At 37.2% G+C, this 21,285-nt stretch overlaps 1 protein-coding gene across 1 annotated transcript in view; it reads right to left on the reverse strand.

Annotated features, from left to right (window-relative positions):
• BANK1 (B cell scaffold protein with ankyrin repeats 1) overlaps nucleotides 1–21,285 on the reverse strand; it is a 315,795-nt gene that overhangs the window by 107,409 nt on the left and 187,101 nt on the right. Inside the window, exons 6-8 of the mRNA XM_063458569.1 lie at nucleotides 20,835–21,104; nucleotides 8,202–8,450; nucleotides 541–792 (exon numbers count right to left, since the gene is read on the reverse strand). Of these exons, the coding sequence (XP_063314639.1) occupies nucleotides 541–792; nucleotides 8,202–8,450; nucleotides 20,835–21,104 (771 nt within the window). The remainder of the gene's footprint in view (nucleotides 1–540; nucleotides 793–8,201; nucleotides 8,451–20,834; nucleotides 21,105–21,285) is intronic.

Genomic DNA, 21,285 nt, shown 5'->3' on the forward strand with positions numbered 1-21,285 from the left:
CATTACTTATAGAAAAAGACAGGAGATTATATACTGGGTAGAGTGACAACATTTATTTTCCTGTTAATTATTGTTCAATTAATTGAAAAAATTAGGATGTCTACCGATCATTTTCTTGATTTAGTGTGATCTAACAGGTGCCATTTAAATGTTTTCACAAATGTCGAATAACTCCCGGAGTAGCAGAGTATAAAGGGGGAAACTATCATCCAGCACCCATCACCCTCTATTCCTGCCACGACACCACCAATTAGACCTAATCACAAAGTTAACATGAAGTTAAACCTAAATTAGGATGTTTTATTAAGTCAAAGAAGGCTCGAAGAACAGCTTCCATATATGAAAAAGATAAAAAGGTATAACTAATAATGAAAACTCATGTTGTATATTATGTTCTTCATGAGTAATCCAGGGGTAACACTGCATATTTTACTTTTAATAGATTGGATCCCAGTACAGCAATTGGGTTGTAGTCACTTTCAAGCCAAAAGAGCTGTACAAAACAGTTTTTTCTCTCAACAAAATTACATATACATTTACCATTATAAATGCTGTATTCTCCACTTTCCCATTCTTGGTTAAACGGTGGTTCTGGGCCTATGGGTTGTAAAGCAGGTACATAGCCTTGACCTTTTGGCTTATCTTTAATAGAAGTCTGGAATGCTATGTAGACATCATCTTCTGTAGTAGCAACAATATGTGGCTCAAAATCATCTTCATTTCGGTTTCCCTCCTCAGGGTATTCCATGTTTTTATTCCATGGCAGGTTTTTATCAATTTCTTCTGTGTAATCTGTTAGAAACATCTCTGGTATGATATTTGTATGTACTATATGACAAATCTTTAAGCTATTTTAATGTAAGAAACACTATTGTCAAAAAACACTTATATATCATTGGAGTTAGCAGATCAAATATATTGCTTATAGGTAGCACAATTGTAGTCATAAGTTGTAATGTAAGACTTAATGTGTCAGGCAACGACTATGTGTCCTTGTGTCCCATTAACAGAAAATTGACAGCCAGTCCCCTGATCAAAATTGATTCCTCACATAAGTCAGTGAAACAGGTGATGTTCTGTAACCCTTATGGCAGTTTCTGTAGTTTAAACCTTTGGGTGCCAAAAGGTTAAGAAATACATTAAATATATTTGGTTTACAATTCTGTATTGTTATAAATACTTAGTGCAACAAAACCCCTGTTGTGGGAATACCAGGACTCCTGATTCCGCATGCTGTTCGTGCATTTGGCACTATTACATTCCCTTCTAATAAAACCGAACAAAATACCGAACAGGCAGACCCCACACAAGGGGAGTGTGCCGCTTATTAACCACCCAGAAGCTGTGGTTAACCACAACTATTTGACAAACGGCTGGGTGGTCGCCGTTCATCTGAGCAAACACGTGGAGGCGGCCATCTTAAACTGACGAACGCCCAGCGGTGTTTGGTTGTCGATGGCATGAAACCATTTTCGGCCACTATTTCTCTTGAACACCGCTGGGACTTCCAACCTTCCATTCCTTCGTCTCCGTTTACACGAATGCTGTGCCGTTCGGTTCATTCAAACTCCCGAACACGACCGACCCCAGATAGCTAAAGCCATGGAGCTATTTTCTGAACAGATTTATAACGAACAGTAAGTGAAAGACTCTTTAGCTCCATGGCGATTTGACTGTGTTCGTTCAATCTGAGCGCTGTTCGGCTATATTGAGCGCTCAGACCCAAGCTAAATGGGGATATGTCTAATGCAGGGATTCCGTTCGGTAAAATATAAGCTATTGTTTTTAATGCATTTTGTTACAGTTATAAAATGAAAATATTTTCTCTACCTGGAGATAATTGAGTTTACTACAGACACTTAACCCAATTATCTCCAGGATAGAGATGAGGGAGTATAACTTGCTGGATAAAAGGCCAAGCTGTGGCCGTCATTAAACAGATCGTTTTACCCCTTCATGAAGTTTTGGCTCATGTTTCACTACTTCACTACACCTTCTATTCTACTTGGATTTCGTGAGACGCTGCATGGATTTACTCAGCTGGTGTATAAAGGATCCGTTACCCTTAGCAACCACTTCCCTCTGAAGCTGGTCTAGAATGGCAATCAGAAATGTCCCCTATTGCTGTCCCACGTTTATGTGACAATCTACTTTCTAATGATTAGACACTAACTGTAGCTCTCCTGGGAACATGCTTTCTGTCCCTTCATTAGAGACATCACTAAAGTTGAAGTACCCTTTCCACAAATGTCTACAAATTTGGACAGAAAGTACTGGTTGAGAATGTTCACTGACAAGAAATTCAATGGCTTACGTCCAAACATTGAAAAGGGTATTCTTACATTAGCTATATCGCTAATGAGAGACATGACTATTGGCAGTTGTGTCACCCATGGTTAGTGGCACACCAGTCAAACAGTTTGAGCATACTTTTGGAATTGTGCCATGGTGCTGCATTGCTCTGTAGTAGTATGGTGATGAGAGTACTCCTTTAAGTCTTAACCTGTCTAGATGAAACTGATCAAATTGCTTAACAAATTGACTTTACCTGTTTGCTATTCAATTATGTTGGCTGACACATCTTTTTTTTTTTTTTTTTTTATCTGTCATCATTTGCTTTGAGGGCTGGCATATTTTTGGGGGATATTTTACATTTTAGCTTGACCTTCATAAACAACACTAAATAAGCAGCACCAAACAAAACAAAACCAAACAAGCAAGATACGGTACCTTGATCGTTGGACGATACTCCATGTTCTTGTCCTGAATTACATGGTGGTACTGGACTTGTGAAGTGTTGAACACTGAAAGATGGTTGAACTCTTGTTTTATCTTTGCTGGAAGTCTGGAATACTATGTACACATCATCTTCAGAATTAGCAAATATAACTGGCTCGTCATCATCTTCAGCTTTATGTCCTTCTTGGGGATACATGGAGACTTCATTCCATGAGAAGTTTTCATTATCACCATTATCTGGGCTACCTGTTATGAGAAATGATACTATTTCTATACTGAAAAGCACAATTTATATAGTTAAGCACAGTGAAGTTCATACTAAACTGCCTTCTGTGCAATGTTTCAGCCATTGTTTTAGCCAGGTGTATACTGGCATTACTTTTAATAAATGCAATTTTTTTATTTGACATTTTTATATTTTGTATAAATATTTCATACGTTTCAATCACATTTATTTAAATATGATTACACACACAAACAAAAAAAGTCACAGTTACCTCCCAATATGACATAGTTAGGGCATTTAATGCTTATTTTCTCAACTTGTGTGCAGAATGTGTGTAGGTAATTGATATAATGAAACAATTTGGCTTCTTTGTCCTTTTAGGGGTAGGGTTAGGTTATCAGACAAATTTCTGACCCATTGCATGTGCACATACATTCATACAGTACCAGAAGGTGTAATGTCCTACTGTAACTTACCCCTTTGAAAACAGTACTGCACTGTACTAGAGTAAAGGCCTATCCTTATATAAGCCTTCTATAAGAAGACAGATTCAAATGTGTGTTATACATTTCCAGTTCAGTAGGACTCCAATTGCAATATTTTTTTTTTCAGAGTGTGTTTCTCATTATGTATGTCTAAGTTAAAAGAGAAAATGAACGAAAATCTCTAATACTCACTGTACTAGCAAAGTAGCAGTACTTCTGACCCAAAAGAGCTTTTGGTAAGGAGAACAGAAATCCACTACAAATATGATTTGCTCTCAAACTCACAGGATATGGCTATTAGAAAACACATACTCTATACCAGTGTTTTCCAACCGAGTCCTCAAGGCACACCTACTAGTCCAGGATTTAGGGATTACCCAGTTTGTCAAAGGTGTTTTTAGAAAAAAAAAAAAACACCTTCACACAACTGGGTAGTCCCTAAATCCTGGACTGGGAAGCGTGCCTTGAGGACTGGGTTGGAAAACACTGCTCTATACTAATCTCTCACTTTCATCTTTCAAGTAAATCCATACCCACTACCCGCAGTGTCCGGTGAAGCAGGGCGTTCGTGGGCAGGGTAAAAGGGTGGGCTATTGACACAAATCATGTAACCAGAACCTCCCGGAGGGGTGAACATGCCCAAAAGGGGGCCTATCTGCCCAAAGAATTGGAAGGCCATGAATGCATGTCAGGCTGTCTGCCAATAATGCAGGCTGTCCAACCAAGGATATACTATCCAGACAGCATCCAGACTTGGCATAAATGCATCTGATGATGTTCTTGCTCAATGCTTTCTAAGGATTGATCCCTAGCACTCACTGGTCCACTCCTCTCCTAACCTTCTTGATAGCAGGCAGAATCCCCTGTTATACAGTCTGGGACAGAGAACATGTATATGTAGTGAGTGTACAAGAAAGGGAAAATGCCACAGTGTTAGAGAGACTGAAGTAGCAAGAGTATTTGCATAGTGAACAGAGTCAGCTTTGCCTTAACTAAATTTATTATCAGTCAGTGCACACAAGTTTTGTTCCCCTACATCCATCTTAAGTTTCCATACTTAAAGGAACACTATAGTCCCCTAAATTACTTTAGCTAAATAAAGCAGTTTTAGTCTATAGATCATTCCCCTGCAATTTCACTGCTCAATTTACTGTCATTTAGGAGTTAAATCACTTTGTTTCTGTTTATGCAGCCCTAGCCTCACCTCCCCTGGCTATGATTGACAGAGCCTGCATGAAAATTAAACTGGTTTCACTTTCAAACAGATGTAATTTACCTTAAATAATTGTATCTCAATCTCTAAATTGAACTTTAATCACATACAGGAGGCTCTTGCAGGGTCTAGCAAGCTATTAACATAGCAGGGGATAAGGAAATCTTAATTAAACATAACTTGCAATAAAGAAAGCTTAAATAGGGCTCTCTTTACAGGAAGTGTTTATGGAAGGCTATGCAAGTCACATGCAGGGAGGTGTGACTAGGGTTCATAAACAAAGGTATTTAACTCCTAAATGGCAGAGGATTGAGCAGTGAGGCTGCACGGGCATGTTCTATACACCAAAACTGCTTCATTAAGCTAAAGTTGTTCAGGTGACTATAGTGTCCCTTTAAGCAAGAGTATGTGAAGAGTAGTAAAAAAATATATAGATATAATGGGCCTATTTCATGGGCATGTGCCTGGAGCTGCAGGTCCATCAGCCCCTATGTTAATCCGGCCCTGATCTCATCCCTTTATACCTAAGCCAGATCCTGAGGGATAAGCCAAATGATTTAGGTAAACTAGAAAAATGGTATTACTTTACTGAGAGGGTAGTTGATGCATGGAATAGCCTTCCAGCTGAAGTGGTAGAGGTTAACACAGTGAAGGCGTTTAAGCATGCATTGGATATTCATAAGGCTATCCTAGCTATATGATAAGGCCAGTGACTAATGAGATTATTTAGAAAATTGGGCAGACTAGATGGCCGAATGGTATAATTTGCCATCACATTCTATGTTTCTATGTTTCTCAATGAATCCAGACAATTAATTTGGGACCATATGAGATATATTTCATACATAATGCCCCCTCACCCCCATTACATCTAAAATACATCCAAAACTTTAACAAAGTTATTCACTAAAGTCCAAATGGCCCTGTTCCAAACGGGGCAAAACCATCCGGCTGCATACAGGGCTTTATAAAGACCCCGTGGTGGTTGGGTCAAAATGTTGCCGGTTCCACACAGGTGGAATGAATTGTTTTTTATTTTAGTTGGTGTGACTCCTTAATGTGTTTTATACTGTTTATGAGGTAATTGGAAGGCAACCTTTGGGATTTGCACCCAAATTTTGAGAGGAGTGCTGGCCCTCCCTATCTGCTTTGCACACAGGGCCATTCAGACTACAAAATCCTGACATTGTTCACTTTATTTACATTGTCTTTATTTTGCAATTGTGGCACAGAACTTTATGTCCTGACATTCGCTGGACCAAACACCACCGAACAGCTGAAATCTGGACCAGAATACTTCAAATCTGAGTTCGGATGTTTCCAATCCAGGCCTGGATAAAAAAAAAAAAAAAAAACTATTCCTGGTTGTGCTAGCAGCAAGCAGGGAAATACTTAAAAACCCTTGGCGACGTGGTTAATTATTTGGCAGCTCGTCTCCCCCCAATCTTATTAAAGTAAGAATAGCAACGGGATTGGGGATAAGCCACCTGGTGGTTTAGAAAATGACAATTTTCGGTGGGTGACAATGGCATGTCCAACTCCTCACTTTACACTTATTTAGAAATCCTATCCAATGCCAATATGGGGACATTAGGTCCTCCCCAGTATATTGGAATTAGGGTCCAAACCTCCTGCCAGTGGCCATAACCTGGGGTTGGAACATTATGTCTGCTCCTTAGTAAGCAACCCTCCCCACCATTGACCCTTCTTTTTAAAAATGTAATAGCTCCAAATAGTACTTCAAATTATTGAATTTACTTGCATAAAAAGAGAGTGAACGATAATTTGGGATTGTGCATCCTGCCAGATGCATTCAGTTTTGAATTTTGTCAATATTGGTACTTTGTGAGTCCTTCAAATAATATACTTTTTATGGGATTTGGATGCAAAACCACTGAATTTATTCCAGACACTGACTACATCCAGATCAAATAACTGTTGCAAATTTGTTCAGGACATTCAAATTCTGACCATATTTCACTTTAGTAAATATGAGTATTGTCATTGCGGTCGGAATTTGATAATTTTCCCCGATTTTTGTCCATCCAGAAAAAATCTGGTATTTATTGAATAACCATGTGAGTGACCCTTTATTGAACTTACAGTATAAGTAAGTGTTGTGTTGCATCTCAACTCGTATAGCCTATCTAACAAGGCTCAGGTAGAAATAAAAATTACTGGGCCTCAGAGACCAGTCGTAAATGTAATCGTTTTGTTTACAAACAGGAAAATATAACATACCATAATTGCTATAACATGTAAAGTATTTTCCGTGACACCAACAACATTTAACAATTTGCTTTCCAGATACACTTCACTTCATAGTTCTTAGTTAAAGGCAGCCAAATTAACCCTTACGATGCTGTAATCAATCATACCAATAATAATAATACCACTTCTATTGGATTACCATTCCATGCATCCATGTGACTACACACATCACCGTAGTTACCCATATATTGACAATGAAACAATGATCACACCACATTAATTGACAACATGTTTACAATTGACAATGAATCATTCACAGTGGGCATGACATAGATACACCCTCACCACACAAGTGATATCTGATGGCTCAGAGAGGAAAATAAATTGAAGAAGAGCTTTAGATTAAAGACAAGCGGTGAGTATTAAAGATTAGAAATTGTATATCTGCTTCATCTCATCTGTTAAAGATCGATGCTAGATTGATGCTTGAGGGTGGCCAAGCAATATATATGTGTGATTTGCATTTAGAATGGATGCAGATTTCTAATACTGTTAGCATGTACATTGATTACAATGTGCTATGTCTAAATATAATAAAACTAGAATGAAGACAGATTAGGAAATGCTATATTTAATGTTAAAGAGACACTTTACACTTTAATGTTATGCAAATGCATACTGTATTTTTAATGATAAAGTCTTAAACACTATAGTGTCAGGAAAACAAACATGTATTCCTGACAATGTAGTGGTAATAAAACTGTTTAGGTTCTTGCCCCTCGTCTCCATTTACAAAGGTATTTTACTTCTAAATATTGTTTTGTACTTTAAAAAAATATATTTTTGATTTAGGCAGTGTTTCTTTAACCAATGCCCTTATTTCCTTATCTCCAGCCTGTGCGAATATGAATTCCTAACAACAATACAAACGTCTTGTAGTAATGCAGCAATGTGAACAAACAAACATACAGATACATAGATAAAAAGCAGTACATAGTAGATAGTAGTGGGGATTTATCGTGTACCAGGTTCTTGTTTATATAGTTAGAAGTGTTGGCAGATACAAAGGGATATTCCATAATGGATTTCTTGATTGATTCTTAAGGGAAAATGAGTAGGCAAGCAAAAACAGCAACTGAAGTTATTCATACATCCCCTCAGTAAACATGAACTCTAGGGTTTCCCAACCAATTCGAGATTTTCTAGAAGAAATCGTGCTTAAGGATATTGTTTGTGCCCTAATGCAAGCTATTATATTTATGTTCCATACATGCTATCATTGGAATAAAAAGCAAGTACCATATAGTGTATTCTTAATCAGTTGTACCTGGATCAGTATAGAATGCACCACATTCTATTGCCGAGACCGATGTTGGTTCTTGAACTGTTTGTTCTTGTACAGAATATGTTTGTTTTTGTTGTGTATCTTTTGTGGAAGTTTCAAATACTACATACAAATCATCATCTGTAGAAGCCACTATAAGTGGTTCTTCATTATTGTCAGTTATTTCTTCGGTACACTTATCTTGTTCATTCCATGATTCAGTTTCATGTTTGCATTCTTCCTCTGAACCTACTGGAAACAAAATGTGATATAAAAGAGTGAAAACCATATAATCTGCCTTAGGCTTCATCCACCTCTTGTTTCTATTTGGTATTTTTTGTATCCATAAAACCAGCACTAAACATGTACCTCCCCTGAATTAGTATCCTAATTAATTAGTCTTGTACAAATTAAAGTAATCATTCAGTACTGTTTCAGTCATTCATTACAGCTTTCAAATTAAATCAAATTTAATTAAAACATTGAGTTGAGTGGTAATTAAAACATTGTGTTGAGTGGTAATTAAATTTAATTAAAACATTGAGTTGAAAGGTAATTCCCTTAACTTAAAAATACACACAATAAATATAACAGTACAAAGAAAAATACAAAAACAAAAAGTTTTTACACTTTCAGTAGTTATGAAAAAGTTAAATAAAAAAGTTTAAATACTCTCCTTATGCAGATTTAGGAATACAGCTACTCACAAATGCTGCCAAAATTGTTAAACTAATGACTTTAAATACAGTTCCCTTACTGAAACTCGGTATCTGGTATTTATGTTTGGTATATACTGTTCTGCACAGTGACTCTAAAATACACATATGTACTTTACCTTCTACACAAGGAAGCAATGACAGTGACCTACCGTTTCTGAAGATGCAGACCACATTTTTTCTCACACAGGAACCACTATGCAGAATGTCCTCTCCCTGCCCAAAAGGTAACAACCAACTACCGAAGTATTCATACTACTCTCAGTTGTCATCAAACATCCATATGCAACACCCAACACAAACATAACATGCATGCATGCAACCCAATTTTACCTATTTAGGAGGGATAGTGGCTATTTTGTGCCCATTTTCCTCTGTCCCTCTTTTCTATCCCATTGTCCCTCTTTTTCAAGGAGACCCATATTGTTGAATCAAAGAAGGAGAGTGAATGGAGTTGGACTAGCCAGCTCTTACACACTCCAGGTAGGTTACAAGAGGTATATAAGGGGCTTAACCCCAAATAAAGTCAAGAGAAAAAGGAGGGGAGATGAAGACAAAAAATGGAACCACACTCCCATGCAATGGGTGTGGTCCAAATTCGTTTTCAAATATATACCTCTGAATGTGAAAGTCACATAAAAAAGGGGGGAGGGGTTTTGAAACCTTTATTAAGGGAAAAAGTATATGTATGTATGCTAAAAATTGGCAAATACGTTACCAATAAATGATTGGGCCTAAATGGTTGGTAAGTAGAGTGTCATTGAATTAATGCTGTTTATAAATCAAAGAGTATCTCCAGGATATAGGTACCTGAATAAATTAATAGGTAGGAAGAGGCAAGAGAGGGGAGAAGAAATGCTCATATATATAATGTGAACACATATATCCAAAGTGTTGACACAAAGATATAGAGCACTAAATGCATAAAAGTACGTTGCTTGACAGAGATAATTTATCACAGAAGGTCAGAGAGCTGTGGTCACTGTCGATAGCAACTATATCAAAGTGGGTGTATAGAGGGTAAGGTTGCATAAATATTGGAATGGTATATAGTATATAAATATACCTCAAATAATATATAGTATTCCTGTGCAAATGAAAGGATAATTCTCCAATGCAAAGGGGTATTGCTGCTGGAAGGTGCAGCTAGTATCGAAACCCCTCACATACACCACATCAAAATCTTAAACTCGCCCTGGACTAGCTGTCTAACTCACATCAGTGAGGGTAGGACTAACTGCTACTTCAAGGCAGCCTCAAATTATCCCTATCTCCCCAAAGATTCAGCATGCCATAATGCTATATCGAAGCCTCTCCCATCCACTTAGTGAACACAGCACATACAAAAAAGTTAATCAAAATAATTGCCCAACCAGATAGGAACCAAAGTGAAAAGGTAAAAATTAGTAGTTAGCATCGGCTCAAAAATTGCCTCTTCCTACCCATTAATTTATTCAGGTACCTATATCCTGGAGATACTCTTTGATTTATAAACAGCATTAATTCAATGACACTCTACTTACCCACCATTTAGGCCCAATCATTTATTGGTAACGTATTTGCCAATTTTTAGCATACATACATATACTTTTTCCCTTAATAAAGGTTTCAAAACCCCTCCCCCCTTTTTTATGTGACTTTCACATTCAGAGGTATATATTTGAAAATAAATTTGGACCACACCCATTGCATGGGAGTGTGCTTCCATTTTTTGTCTTCATCTCCCCTCCTTTTTCTCTTGACCCATATTGTTGTTGTGTCAGAATGTATAACAGAGCACCACAGCAACAATACTCACAGTAATATCTAAATAAACCTAAATTAATGTATTTAGAAAATAGTATTTATAAATAAGGTACACATTGTTATAAAATAAATTTTAGTTGTACAAATTGCTAATAGTAAATCACCTAGAGTTTCTCAAAACATCCCGATCCCTGAACACCCCCGACCCACCCACTCACACCCCTAACAGTAACGTGTCCCTCTTTTCAGGAGTAATTATATCAGATTACTTAAAGGTAGGCAGACAATGCAATAGAGCAATATAGAAATTGGGATACAGCTGAGTATCTAAGAAAAAAGAATAACAAATAATAGTGCAACACTGTTGGTAATCAAAGAGTGGTGCCCCCACTAATTGTGGAATTAACAGACTCCAACTGTTTAACCCCTTAAGGACCAAACTTCTGGAATAAAAGGGAATCATGACATGTCACACATGTCGTGTGTCCTTAAGGGGTTATGGCACCTTAAGGTTGGCTTCCCTCTGTGGTCCAGTGATCTAATATTTGCTTTTATATTTGATATATTTTTAATACATTTGGAGCTAATAAATTCTTTATACCTACTGACCTGGTTCCTGATTGCTATCCGGAGCATGGACAACATACAGAGGATCCTGACCTCCCACAGATGGAAGGCAACCTTAATGCACCTTAAACACTTGGAGTCTGTGAGTTCCACCACTCCTGTAGGGGCACCACTTTTTGATTACCAACAGTGTTGCATTATTATTATTATTTTTTTCTTAGATTCTCAGCTGTATCCCAATTTCTATATGGTATTATATTTGTATGAGGTCACCCACAGGGAAGGGACCTTGGGAAGCTGCAATTACAAGCTAAGTAGCTTTATCCTTGTTATACACTGGTGTGGTGTGAAGGGATAATTTGTTGTACAAATGTTATTGTGCAGCAGGAAATGCTAGGAGAATGCGTAGTTATATGGAGAGGTATTAGCAGTAGAAAAATGGAAGTGCTCATGCCATTGTACAGAACACAGGTAAGACCTGACTTGGAGCATTCTAAGCAGTACCGGAGACCAGATCTTCAGAAGAATATTGATACTTTGGAAAGCATTCAAAGAAGGGATACTAAACTGGTTCATGGATTGCAGGATAAAACAGGATAAAGAACATGTATAGCTTGGAGGAAAGATGAGACAGGGGGGATATGATAGAAACATTTAAATACATAAAGGGAATCAACACAGTAAAGGAGACTATAATTAAAATAAGAAAAACTACCACAACAAGATGACATAGTCTTAAATTAGAGAGGCAAAGGTTTAAAAATAATTTAAGGAAGTTTTACTTTACATACAGGGCAGGAGACGCATGGAATGGTCTTCAAGCTGAAGTGGTAGTGGATAACACAGTGAGGGAGTTTAAGCATGTGTGGAATAGGCATGTTTGGGATAAGCATAAGGATAGCCTAGATATGAAGCCAGGATCTAATAAAGGTTTTTAGAAAATTGTGCAGACTCGATGGGCCAAACAGTTCTTATCTGCCATCACATTCTATGTTTCTATGTTTCTTTGTCCATTTCAAATGTTGGGAAGTATAAGCATGCTATTACACACATTTCCCATTACACACATGCAGCCTGACACACAAAGCTCACATCACAAATACATCAACACACCTATCTGCATGGAGTGGTGCAGACACCATATAACTCCCCACATGTAGCTCCCTGCACACAATCCCCATCACACACAGTTCCAATCATAAGTATTAGAGGTAAGTAAAACAAGAGGTATTGCTGGAGGGCTTACCTAGACTGTAGACCCAGGTGGGTTCAGGTAAAGCCTCAGGTATAATTTTTGCACAGTTTAATTGTTTGACAAATTCGCCTAAAAACTTACATTTAGGTTTCTAATATAGAAATAAAAAGAACACTGAACATTTGAAGATACAAACAAATATAGTCTGGAAGTGATCATAAAATCTACCCTTGGGCTGAATCCCCTGGTCTTTTTGCCACCTAGCAATAATTAGTAACGGAGACTAATGCAAAGAAACACAAAAGACAGGCAGAGGGAGGGAAATAGGCAGTGCTAAAAAGAATGGAAAAACTGCTGGCATTAAGGTGAAACAGATTGATGGTAATGGAAAAGAGAGACTGGCAGAGGAACAGTGGTAAAGAGAGTGGTAAAGAGGTAAAACGCTGGGAAAGTAAGCCTGATGAGCCATGGGAGCTTGAAAGAATTCTGATAGAAACTGGGGCACACATTTCTAAAAGAAAGAACAATACATCTCTATGTAATGACAGCCACATTTCATCTAGTGCATAATGATACACAGATAGAAAGACACTGGAAAAGGCATTGGGAAAAGACTGGAGGAGGGAAACACGAAAATGTGAAAGAGATTGGATCTTCTTCAATGAGAAATTAGATACTCAAGTTGCGGATTTCTTTGCTTGTTGTAGAACACTGACTACACCTGTTGGACATATTTCCCAAGCTGTGGTTCATCTGTTGTTTGTTTTTCTTTGGCAGAAACTGAACCATACACACACGACTCTGGCACAAATTTCCTATAAAATGATTATTCAGACTGCATATAAAAACGACCAATATGCTGATTTGCAGACATGCCTGGAATATATACAGTATTTCATTACAAATAAATACTGCCATATGCAGACGAACACATTAAGATAGCAAGATTTAGGTCACATATTATAAATGTAAAAAAAAAAAAAGTGAATTTTAATGAAATGAAAAAACAGGGAGCAATGCCACTTGCTTTCCGAGAGGAAGTGAATTATAAAACTGTCAGTGTTGCGCTTCCATAATCACGGCCTGTAGTTTCGAGTAATCATACATTATTTTAAGTGTTTTAAGGCTAATCCATGTCCAATGCAAAATAATAATAATGTGCTCTTTCAGAGAAAAAAAAAAACGACCACAAACAGGCAAAAACAAACCAACAAAAAAACAACAAAACATTCAGAAATCATTAAAAGATATATAAATATAGACAAAGAATCACAGCTGTTCCAAGCATTGATTCTCCTACAGTAACTGCTGATATGAAGAATACAAAGCACAATATTCCCTGTATTTATAAAGTGTTTAGTGTTAGCATTTTCTCTGCAAAATTGCCTGCATAGCCACATGAACACATTTAATGATGTCAATCTTCTGCTGCACAATCTCTTAGTTGACCTGTTACTATGGCTACGACCAATTACTGATATACTTTACTTTCAGTCATAAAACCCCCGGTAAAAGTAGACATACTGCACATATTTTAAATGGTGGGCTGTATTCAGTTACATGCACTATGTCAAACAAAACATGTAAAGTAAATAAAAGCAATATATGTGCTTGACCACTTTCCTGCAGACTGTTCTAGAATTACCTACATCACAAAGTGTTGTCACAGTGATTTGTGTTATCTATATACTGGGCTCCCATGATTCAACAGCAAAATTGGTTGATTATAATTTTCCAGGACAGGCTACTTGCAAGATATTATGTATATTTAAAATACAGTATACAGCTATTGCACTCTGCCAATCAAATAAAGGCAATTTTGAGATATGAACATATGAAGACATTGATTCTATACACCAAATTGTAGTCTCTGAATGTTTAAATCTAATGTATAGGTTCCATACTACAGATCCATTCCTCCCCTTAACATTGCTATTTCTTGAATCATAAATCAATAGTGAGAGAAAAAAACACAATATCTCAAAGTGCACAATTAAAAGTGCATGATGTATTAAAGTGCACAATGATGACCAAAGTGCAATTGCAAAATAAAGTGCAAAAACAGTAAATTTTATTTGTGCAATAAGTATAGTAAGAACAAGACCTTGAACGGAGTAGATAAATTCAGAACTTTGAAAGGAGATAGAGAATTTTTAATTAAGGATTTTATTACGTGTAATACTAGAAATGTGATATATCTTTTCATTTGTCCATATGGCCTACAGTATGTGGGCCGCACCATACGGCCATTGCAGAAGAGGATTGGTGAGCACGTTTATAATATTTTAAAAGGGTATACCCAGCATAGTGTATCTGCTCATTATAAGGAAAGACATAATATGGATCCCAGAGGCTTAACTTTTCTTGGGATACAAATAGTTAAGAAACCCCACAGAGGGAGTAATTATATTAAGGAAGTTGGTAAGGAAGAAATTAGATGGGTCCATAGACTCAACACATTAGAACCGTATGGCCTCAATTTAGAGTTCGTTTTTTTTATAGAATTCCAATTATGCGTATCCCTCTTTTTTCGTTTTATATTTTTTATATTTCTTTTTCTTTTTCTTTTGTTTATGTTCTGATTTTTAGATTTTTTGAATTTTAAACAATTTTACATTTTACATATTAACTGTGTATTATATTTTGGTAGTAAGGTCTATTTTATTTTGGTAGTAAGGTAGTAAGTTAGAACAAATATTAATTATATGAGATTGGTTAAAGTATAAAGTAATTAGCTCTTTAATATCTTTATGGAATCTATATTTTTTTTATTAGTGTATGAATTTTAAGATTTTTTTTCTTTTCTTTTTTAATATTGTTTGATGTTTTACCATATAATACATTGTAATATTATTGTAATGCATGTTGGAAATCTAAAGTTTTACATATTTCCCCTTTTTTTCCTTTTTTCAATGCAAGGTTTAGTGAGTAATTCCCCTTGTCTGTTGTAAATTGTCTCTTTAATGCGTTTGCATAAAGCTTGCAGCATAACCAATGACTTTATAGGATTCTCGGACTGTTTTGGGCTGTATACGCCTATAGAATGGATTTAAACTAAAGTGATTGCCAGAGTTGGGCAGATCTAAAGAAACCGATACAATCGGTGAAACGCATCTTCATGCCTGACGTGATATATGTAGATAGATGTAGAGGTTTCTTTAGAGTAATAAATAAACTTGAGAATAAAAAATACATGAAAAATAAACATAATATTTTGAGGGTAAAATCAATGCTTATTGTAATATACCACACATACGCAACGTCAGACATCACTGCCCATGCCCCCCCCGGAACTGCTTTTGGAGCGTTTTTACACAGAGCTAGCCCTTAGTAACCCCGCATAAGGGCTGAGGTGAGAGACTATTTGAGGACTCCAGTTTTTTTGTTTTTATCTTTTATTGTGGTAATAAAGATTTTGGAAGATCAATATTCTTTGGCTGTTACAAGATTGGTCCACCCCACAGGAGGAAGCTGTATGCTGTATGATGGTGAAGAGGAGAATTGACAGCTTGAGCAGTCTTACCTGCTCCTCGTTTGTGAGTGCATATAGTACCACTTATATATTGTACTATCTATAACAGTATCACCCTATATGTTATTTTTATGTTTTCTCTTTATGTACATATCAGTGGAAGTCTAAAGTAAGTAATATAGGATTGTATTATAAGATTGCACAAGGTTGCAATTTTTTATCACACAAATTTACTGTTTTTGCACTTTATTTTGCAATTGCACTTTGGTCATAATTGTGCACTTTAATACACCATGCACTTTTAATTGTGCACTTTACGATAATGTGTTTTTTTCTCTCACTATTGATTTATGTCAATTAATTTTGGATATACATATCACTTTTAATATTATAGCGCACCTTTGTTTGGTTGCATTGTATGTATTAGTGTATATTGTGTACCAAAAAAAAGGTGAAAGTGCACAAACAGTGGAATATTTTACCTTTAAAATCTTGAATAGGTCATATTTTCAGCAACAGACAGTAACTGTGCACCCTATATATAATATATACAAGAAAACAACCTAGTGAATACTGTTGAAACCTATTTACAATACACTGTGTGCAGAATTAATAGGCAAATGAGTATTTTGACCACATCATCCTCTTTATGCATGTTGTCTTACTCCAAGCTGTATAGGCTCAAAAGCCTACTACCAATTAAGCATATTAGGTGATGTGCATCTCTGTAATGAGAAGGGGTGTGGTCTAATGACATCAACACCCTATATCAGGTGTGCATAATTATTAGGCAACTTCCTTTCCTTTGGCAAAATGGGTCAAAAGAAGGACTTGACAGGCTCAGAAAAGTCAAAAATAGTGAGATATCTTGCAGAGGGATGCAGCACTCTTAAAATTGCAAAGCTTCTGAAGCGTGATCATCGAACAATCAAGCGTTTCATTCAAAATAGTCAACAGGGTCGCAAGAAGCGTGTGGAGAAACCAAGGCGCAAAATAACTGCCCATGAACTGAGAAAAGTCAAGCGTGCAGCTGCCAAGATGCCACTTGCCACCAGTTTGGCCATATTTCAGAGCTGCAACATCACTGGAGTGCCCGAAAGCACAAGGTGTGCAATACTCAGAGACATGGCCAAGGTAAGAAAGGCTGAAAGACGACCACCACTGAACAAGACACACAAGCTGAAACGTCAAGACTGGGCCAAGAAATATCTCAAGACTGATATTTCTAAGGTTTTATGGACTGATGAAATGAGAGTGAGTCTTGATGGGCCAGATGGATGAATTGGTAAAGGGCAGAGAGCTCCAGTCCGACTCCAGCAAGGTGGAGGTGGAGTACTGGTTTGGGCTGGTATCATCAAAGATGAGCTTGTGGGGCCTTTTCGGGTTGAGGATGGAGTCAAGCTCAACTCCCAGTTTCTGGAAGACACCTTCTTCAAGCAGTGGTACAGGAAGAAGTCTGCATCCTTCAAGAAAAACATGATTTTCATGCAGGACAATGCTCCATCACACGCGTCCAAGTACTCCACAGCGTGGCTGTCAAGAAAGGGTATAAAAGAAGAAAATCTAATGACATGGCCTCCTTGTTCACCTGATCTGAACCCCATTGAGAACCTGTGGTCCATCATCAAATGTGAGATTTACAAGGAGGGAAAACAGTACACCTCTCTGAACAGTGTCTGGGAGGCTGTGGTTGCTGCTGCACGCAATGTTGATGGTGAACAGATCAAAACACTGACATAATCCATGGATGGCAGGCTTCTGAGTGTCCTTGCAAAGAAAGGTGGCTATATTGGTCACTGATTTGTTTTTGTTATGTTTTTGAATGTCATAAATGTATATTTGTGAATGTTGAGATGTTATATTGGTTTCACTGGTAAAAAGAAATAATTGAAATGGGTATATATTTGTTTTTTGTTAAGTTGCCTAATAATTATGCACAGTAATAGTCACCTGCACACACAGATACCCCCCTAAAATAGCTATAACTAAAAACAAACTAAAAACTACTTCCAAAAATATTCAGCTTTGATATTAAAGAGTTTTTTGGGTTCATTGAGAACATGGTTGTTGTTCAATAATAAAATTAATCCTCAAAAATACAACTTGCCTAATAATTCTGCACTCCCTGTATGTGGAGAATAAAAAAGGTTCACTCACACTTTCCAGAGCCACATAAGTTAGGCTCTGGACTGTAAAGGTATTTCATCCACCAAGGGATACACTGGATCTGATCCTCCTCTTAGATGTTTGTAATACGTTTTTCTTAGCAGGATCTCAGCAATCAGGTAAGGTGAAGTGTTAAAATAAACATTTATTTGGTATAAAAAAATAAAAGCAGAAATTGCTGACACAGCAGCTAGCACAACGCGTTTCGACCCTCCAGGGTATTTCTTGTATTAGTGTATATTGGTTTATTGCACTTGTGAGGTGTTGCTTTTATTGAAATATTGATTGTTTGTCACAATTTAGCACCATATTTTACTTGTTTTTTTGTGTGTATATTCCTTGGATCATGACACCAGTGGGCAGGCCATTGGTGCTATGGTCAGGCCGCCCGAAGAACTGGCAGGTAAGCCTACAGAGCATGGAGGGCGCACTGCGTCTGTGCTTTCTGCAGGATCATAGTGCCCTTAGTGGTGTGAGCACAATAAATGATGCACTTATGCTGTGCATTTTGAAGACAGTTTCCTGGTGTCTCTAAGAACAGGACACCAGGGAACAAAACCAGGATAGCAGGATAGGCACCTACAATCTGGACTGTCACAACGTAATCGGGACAGTTGGAAGGCTTGCAGAACAGTGGTTTGTAACTTTATTTAAACTTATGTACATGAGATTTGCTTGTGACCTAGTGTTCACTTGTTAAATTAGCTCAGTGACCCATTTTTTCCACTGTAATGAAATAAAAAAAAAAAAGAAATTCTGCAAAACATAACTAATATACTCTTTCCAAAGAGGATTGGCTTCCATTACACTTATGCAAAGTGTAATTCATTTTGACGTTTGCCTGAGCCCTGATACATATGATGTGCCTGTTCCAAACTGTCGGTGGCCCACCAAAACAGCATGGGGACCCACAAATTCAGGGGTTAAAACACACTGCTTTAAAGTAATAAAGCAAACCCAGTAAACACCTCTAGCTGAGAGACGTGCCAGACGAACCAGTCTGCGAAATATGTGCAGCTTATACACATGAAGGTTTGCATCTCTATGGATATTGCAATGTCTGCAAGAGCTATGGGGGATCTAGGGTTTTTGTAATGAAGTGGCTCTCTGAAATCACCAGTTACTCTGATGCTATTCCCAGGTGCATGTTAAGATGTTTCTCACTCTAAAGGGTATTGGAAACAATAACTCTCACCAATTGCCTGTTAAGACAGGTGCTGCAGACCATCCATTGTGCAAAGCATGGGGGGACAATGCTGTCTCAGCAATGATCTTTGTGCCTTGATATGTTCAAATAATGGCGAAAGAGTCACAAAACGATCTGTCGTTGTGTGACCTTTCCAGATGTTAAAATAAAATTACAAAAAAATAAAATAGTAAGAATAAAGGTATTTCCAAATTCTGCAACAGTCTAATAATAATGGAAATGTCTCATTAAAAATATAGTCACAGTCAGTGCATAAAAATATTCAGCTTCAAGAGAAAATGTATAACGGATATATTTTTCAAGTGCGATATACTGTATGTCAGAAACTATCCAACCAAATACATAGCCTTTTTAATTGAACACAGTCTGCTCAGAGCAGCAGAAGGATCACTAGACCATGTCAAAGCACTGTTCGATAGATAACGTATCTTGTACACTGTTATTGCACTACAGTGCAGACAGCACAAGGTCACAGCTATAACTGGGGATTTGCTTGTAAGTTTCATCCTATGGTGCATGTTGATTCACACTGACAATCCCAAGAAAGCCCAGCTCAAGTAAAATACTCTACACATCTATTTACACTCTGTACAGAACTACAAAAATTCTAACAAATTAAAATACGTATTATAATTATAGGTAAGTTAAATTATTAGTCTCAGTCATTAAAATGCCAAAATCTACTCTTCGATAGCTCCCCCAGAGTAGCATTGGTGTCTGATTGTGCCACACAAGCTCCACCCAAGTCTTCTTCAACAGCCCGTATATGACCTGTTAATGTGGCCACTTCCTCCCAGATGACCGCTTTATCAGACTGAAGCATTTTGCAGAAATTAAAGAGAGCCTTTATATAGGCCTTAGTTGAAGAAGCCTGGTTGTTTGTGGAATCGTTTGTAGGAAAGTCCACAAAACCTCTTCCCCCCGAGACAAGGCTGTAGAGTCGAGAGAAGCAGGCACCCTTTTTATAGGAGTAGGCCTCAGCACCTGCAGCATAAAACTCCCAATATCTTTGGAACCCAATTCCAAAATGGTCCAGTGTTTTTTGGAGCATTGACCAATGTGCCCCTAGAGCAGGCTGGGCACTGTGAAAGACAAAGGGAATCTATTTTTCTGTTTTTCTGGAGTTCTGTTTCGTCTGGAGTTCCAAAAACATGCGTCTTGCGTGATCAGGCATTAATCCACTGCCCTTCCCCACTGGTTACCCGTAATGGCAGATGGTGCCAAATTCATAAACATGATGGATCAGTTTTAATAGAGGGCCTGTCATGGTACACAAAACTTTAATTTTAATAAAAGATGAGTCTGTTAAATCTATACGTTGTAGTGGTAGTATTGTTAGAAACACTCTCTCAAACAATCACATACATTCTAATACCTAAAATTCACAGACTGACACTAAATATACTTTTTTTAAGGTGCTGGGTTTGTGATTATACCTGTGTGCAACTATAGATATTTATTGCAGCTATATTTTGATGGATAGTACTACATACAGATGAAATCTACACTCAGATATAAGTTTGCAATTAAGTTCTGTTAATTTACTAAGTACAGTTTACCAATTTACCTTGGGAATATTTTAACATCATCCCATCCTTCATCTCCACAGCTACTGTTGCATTATCAGATTGAGGTAAGTCAGGGGTATAAATATGGTAGACGTTCTGAGCCTCTTCTTTATCATACCCAAAAAGATGCGACAGAAGTATGTTATCATCACTGTCAGAATCAGAAAAGACTTTGATTTTTTTCTTTTCTCTGTTTTCAACCTCCCCACTGGTCTTGTCGGTGTCATTCCGATACTGGTTAGCATCAGATTCTTTGCAGTTAATTTCCCCTGTGAGAAAGAAAATAAATGATATTCCATGTATTGAAAGCGGTGGATTATAATTTTGGCATACAACTATTACTCAATTAAATTCTTAGTCTCTCAGAAGTCAGACTCGTGGACTTTGATATTTTTAAAACAAAAGTATATAGATAGTGACATATATTTAGTTTTGGTTCTGTATTTCATA

Source organism: Pelobates fuscus, chromosome 6 (genome assembly GCF_036172605.1).
Source record: "Pelobates fuscus isolate aPelFus1 chromosome 6, aPelFus1.pri, whole genome shotgun sequence".
Lineage (NCBI taxonomy): Eukaryota > Metazoa > Chordata > Amphibia > Anura > Pelobatidae > Pelobates > Pelobates fuscus.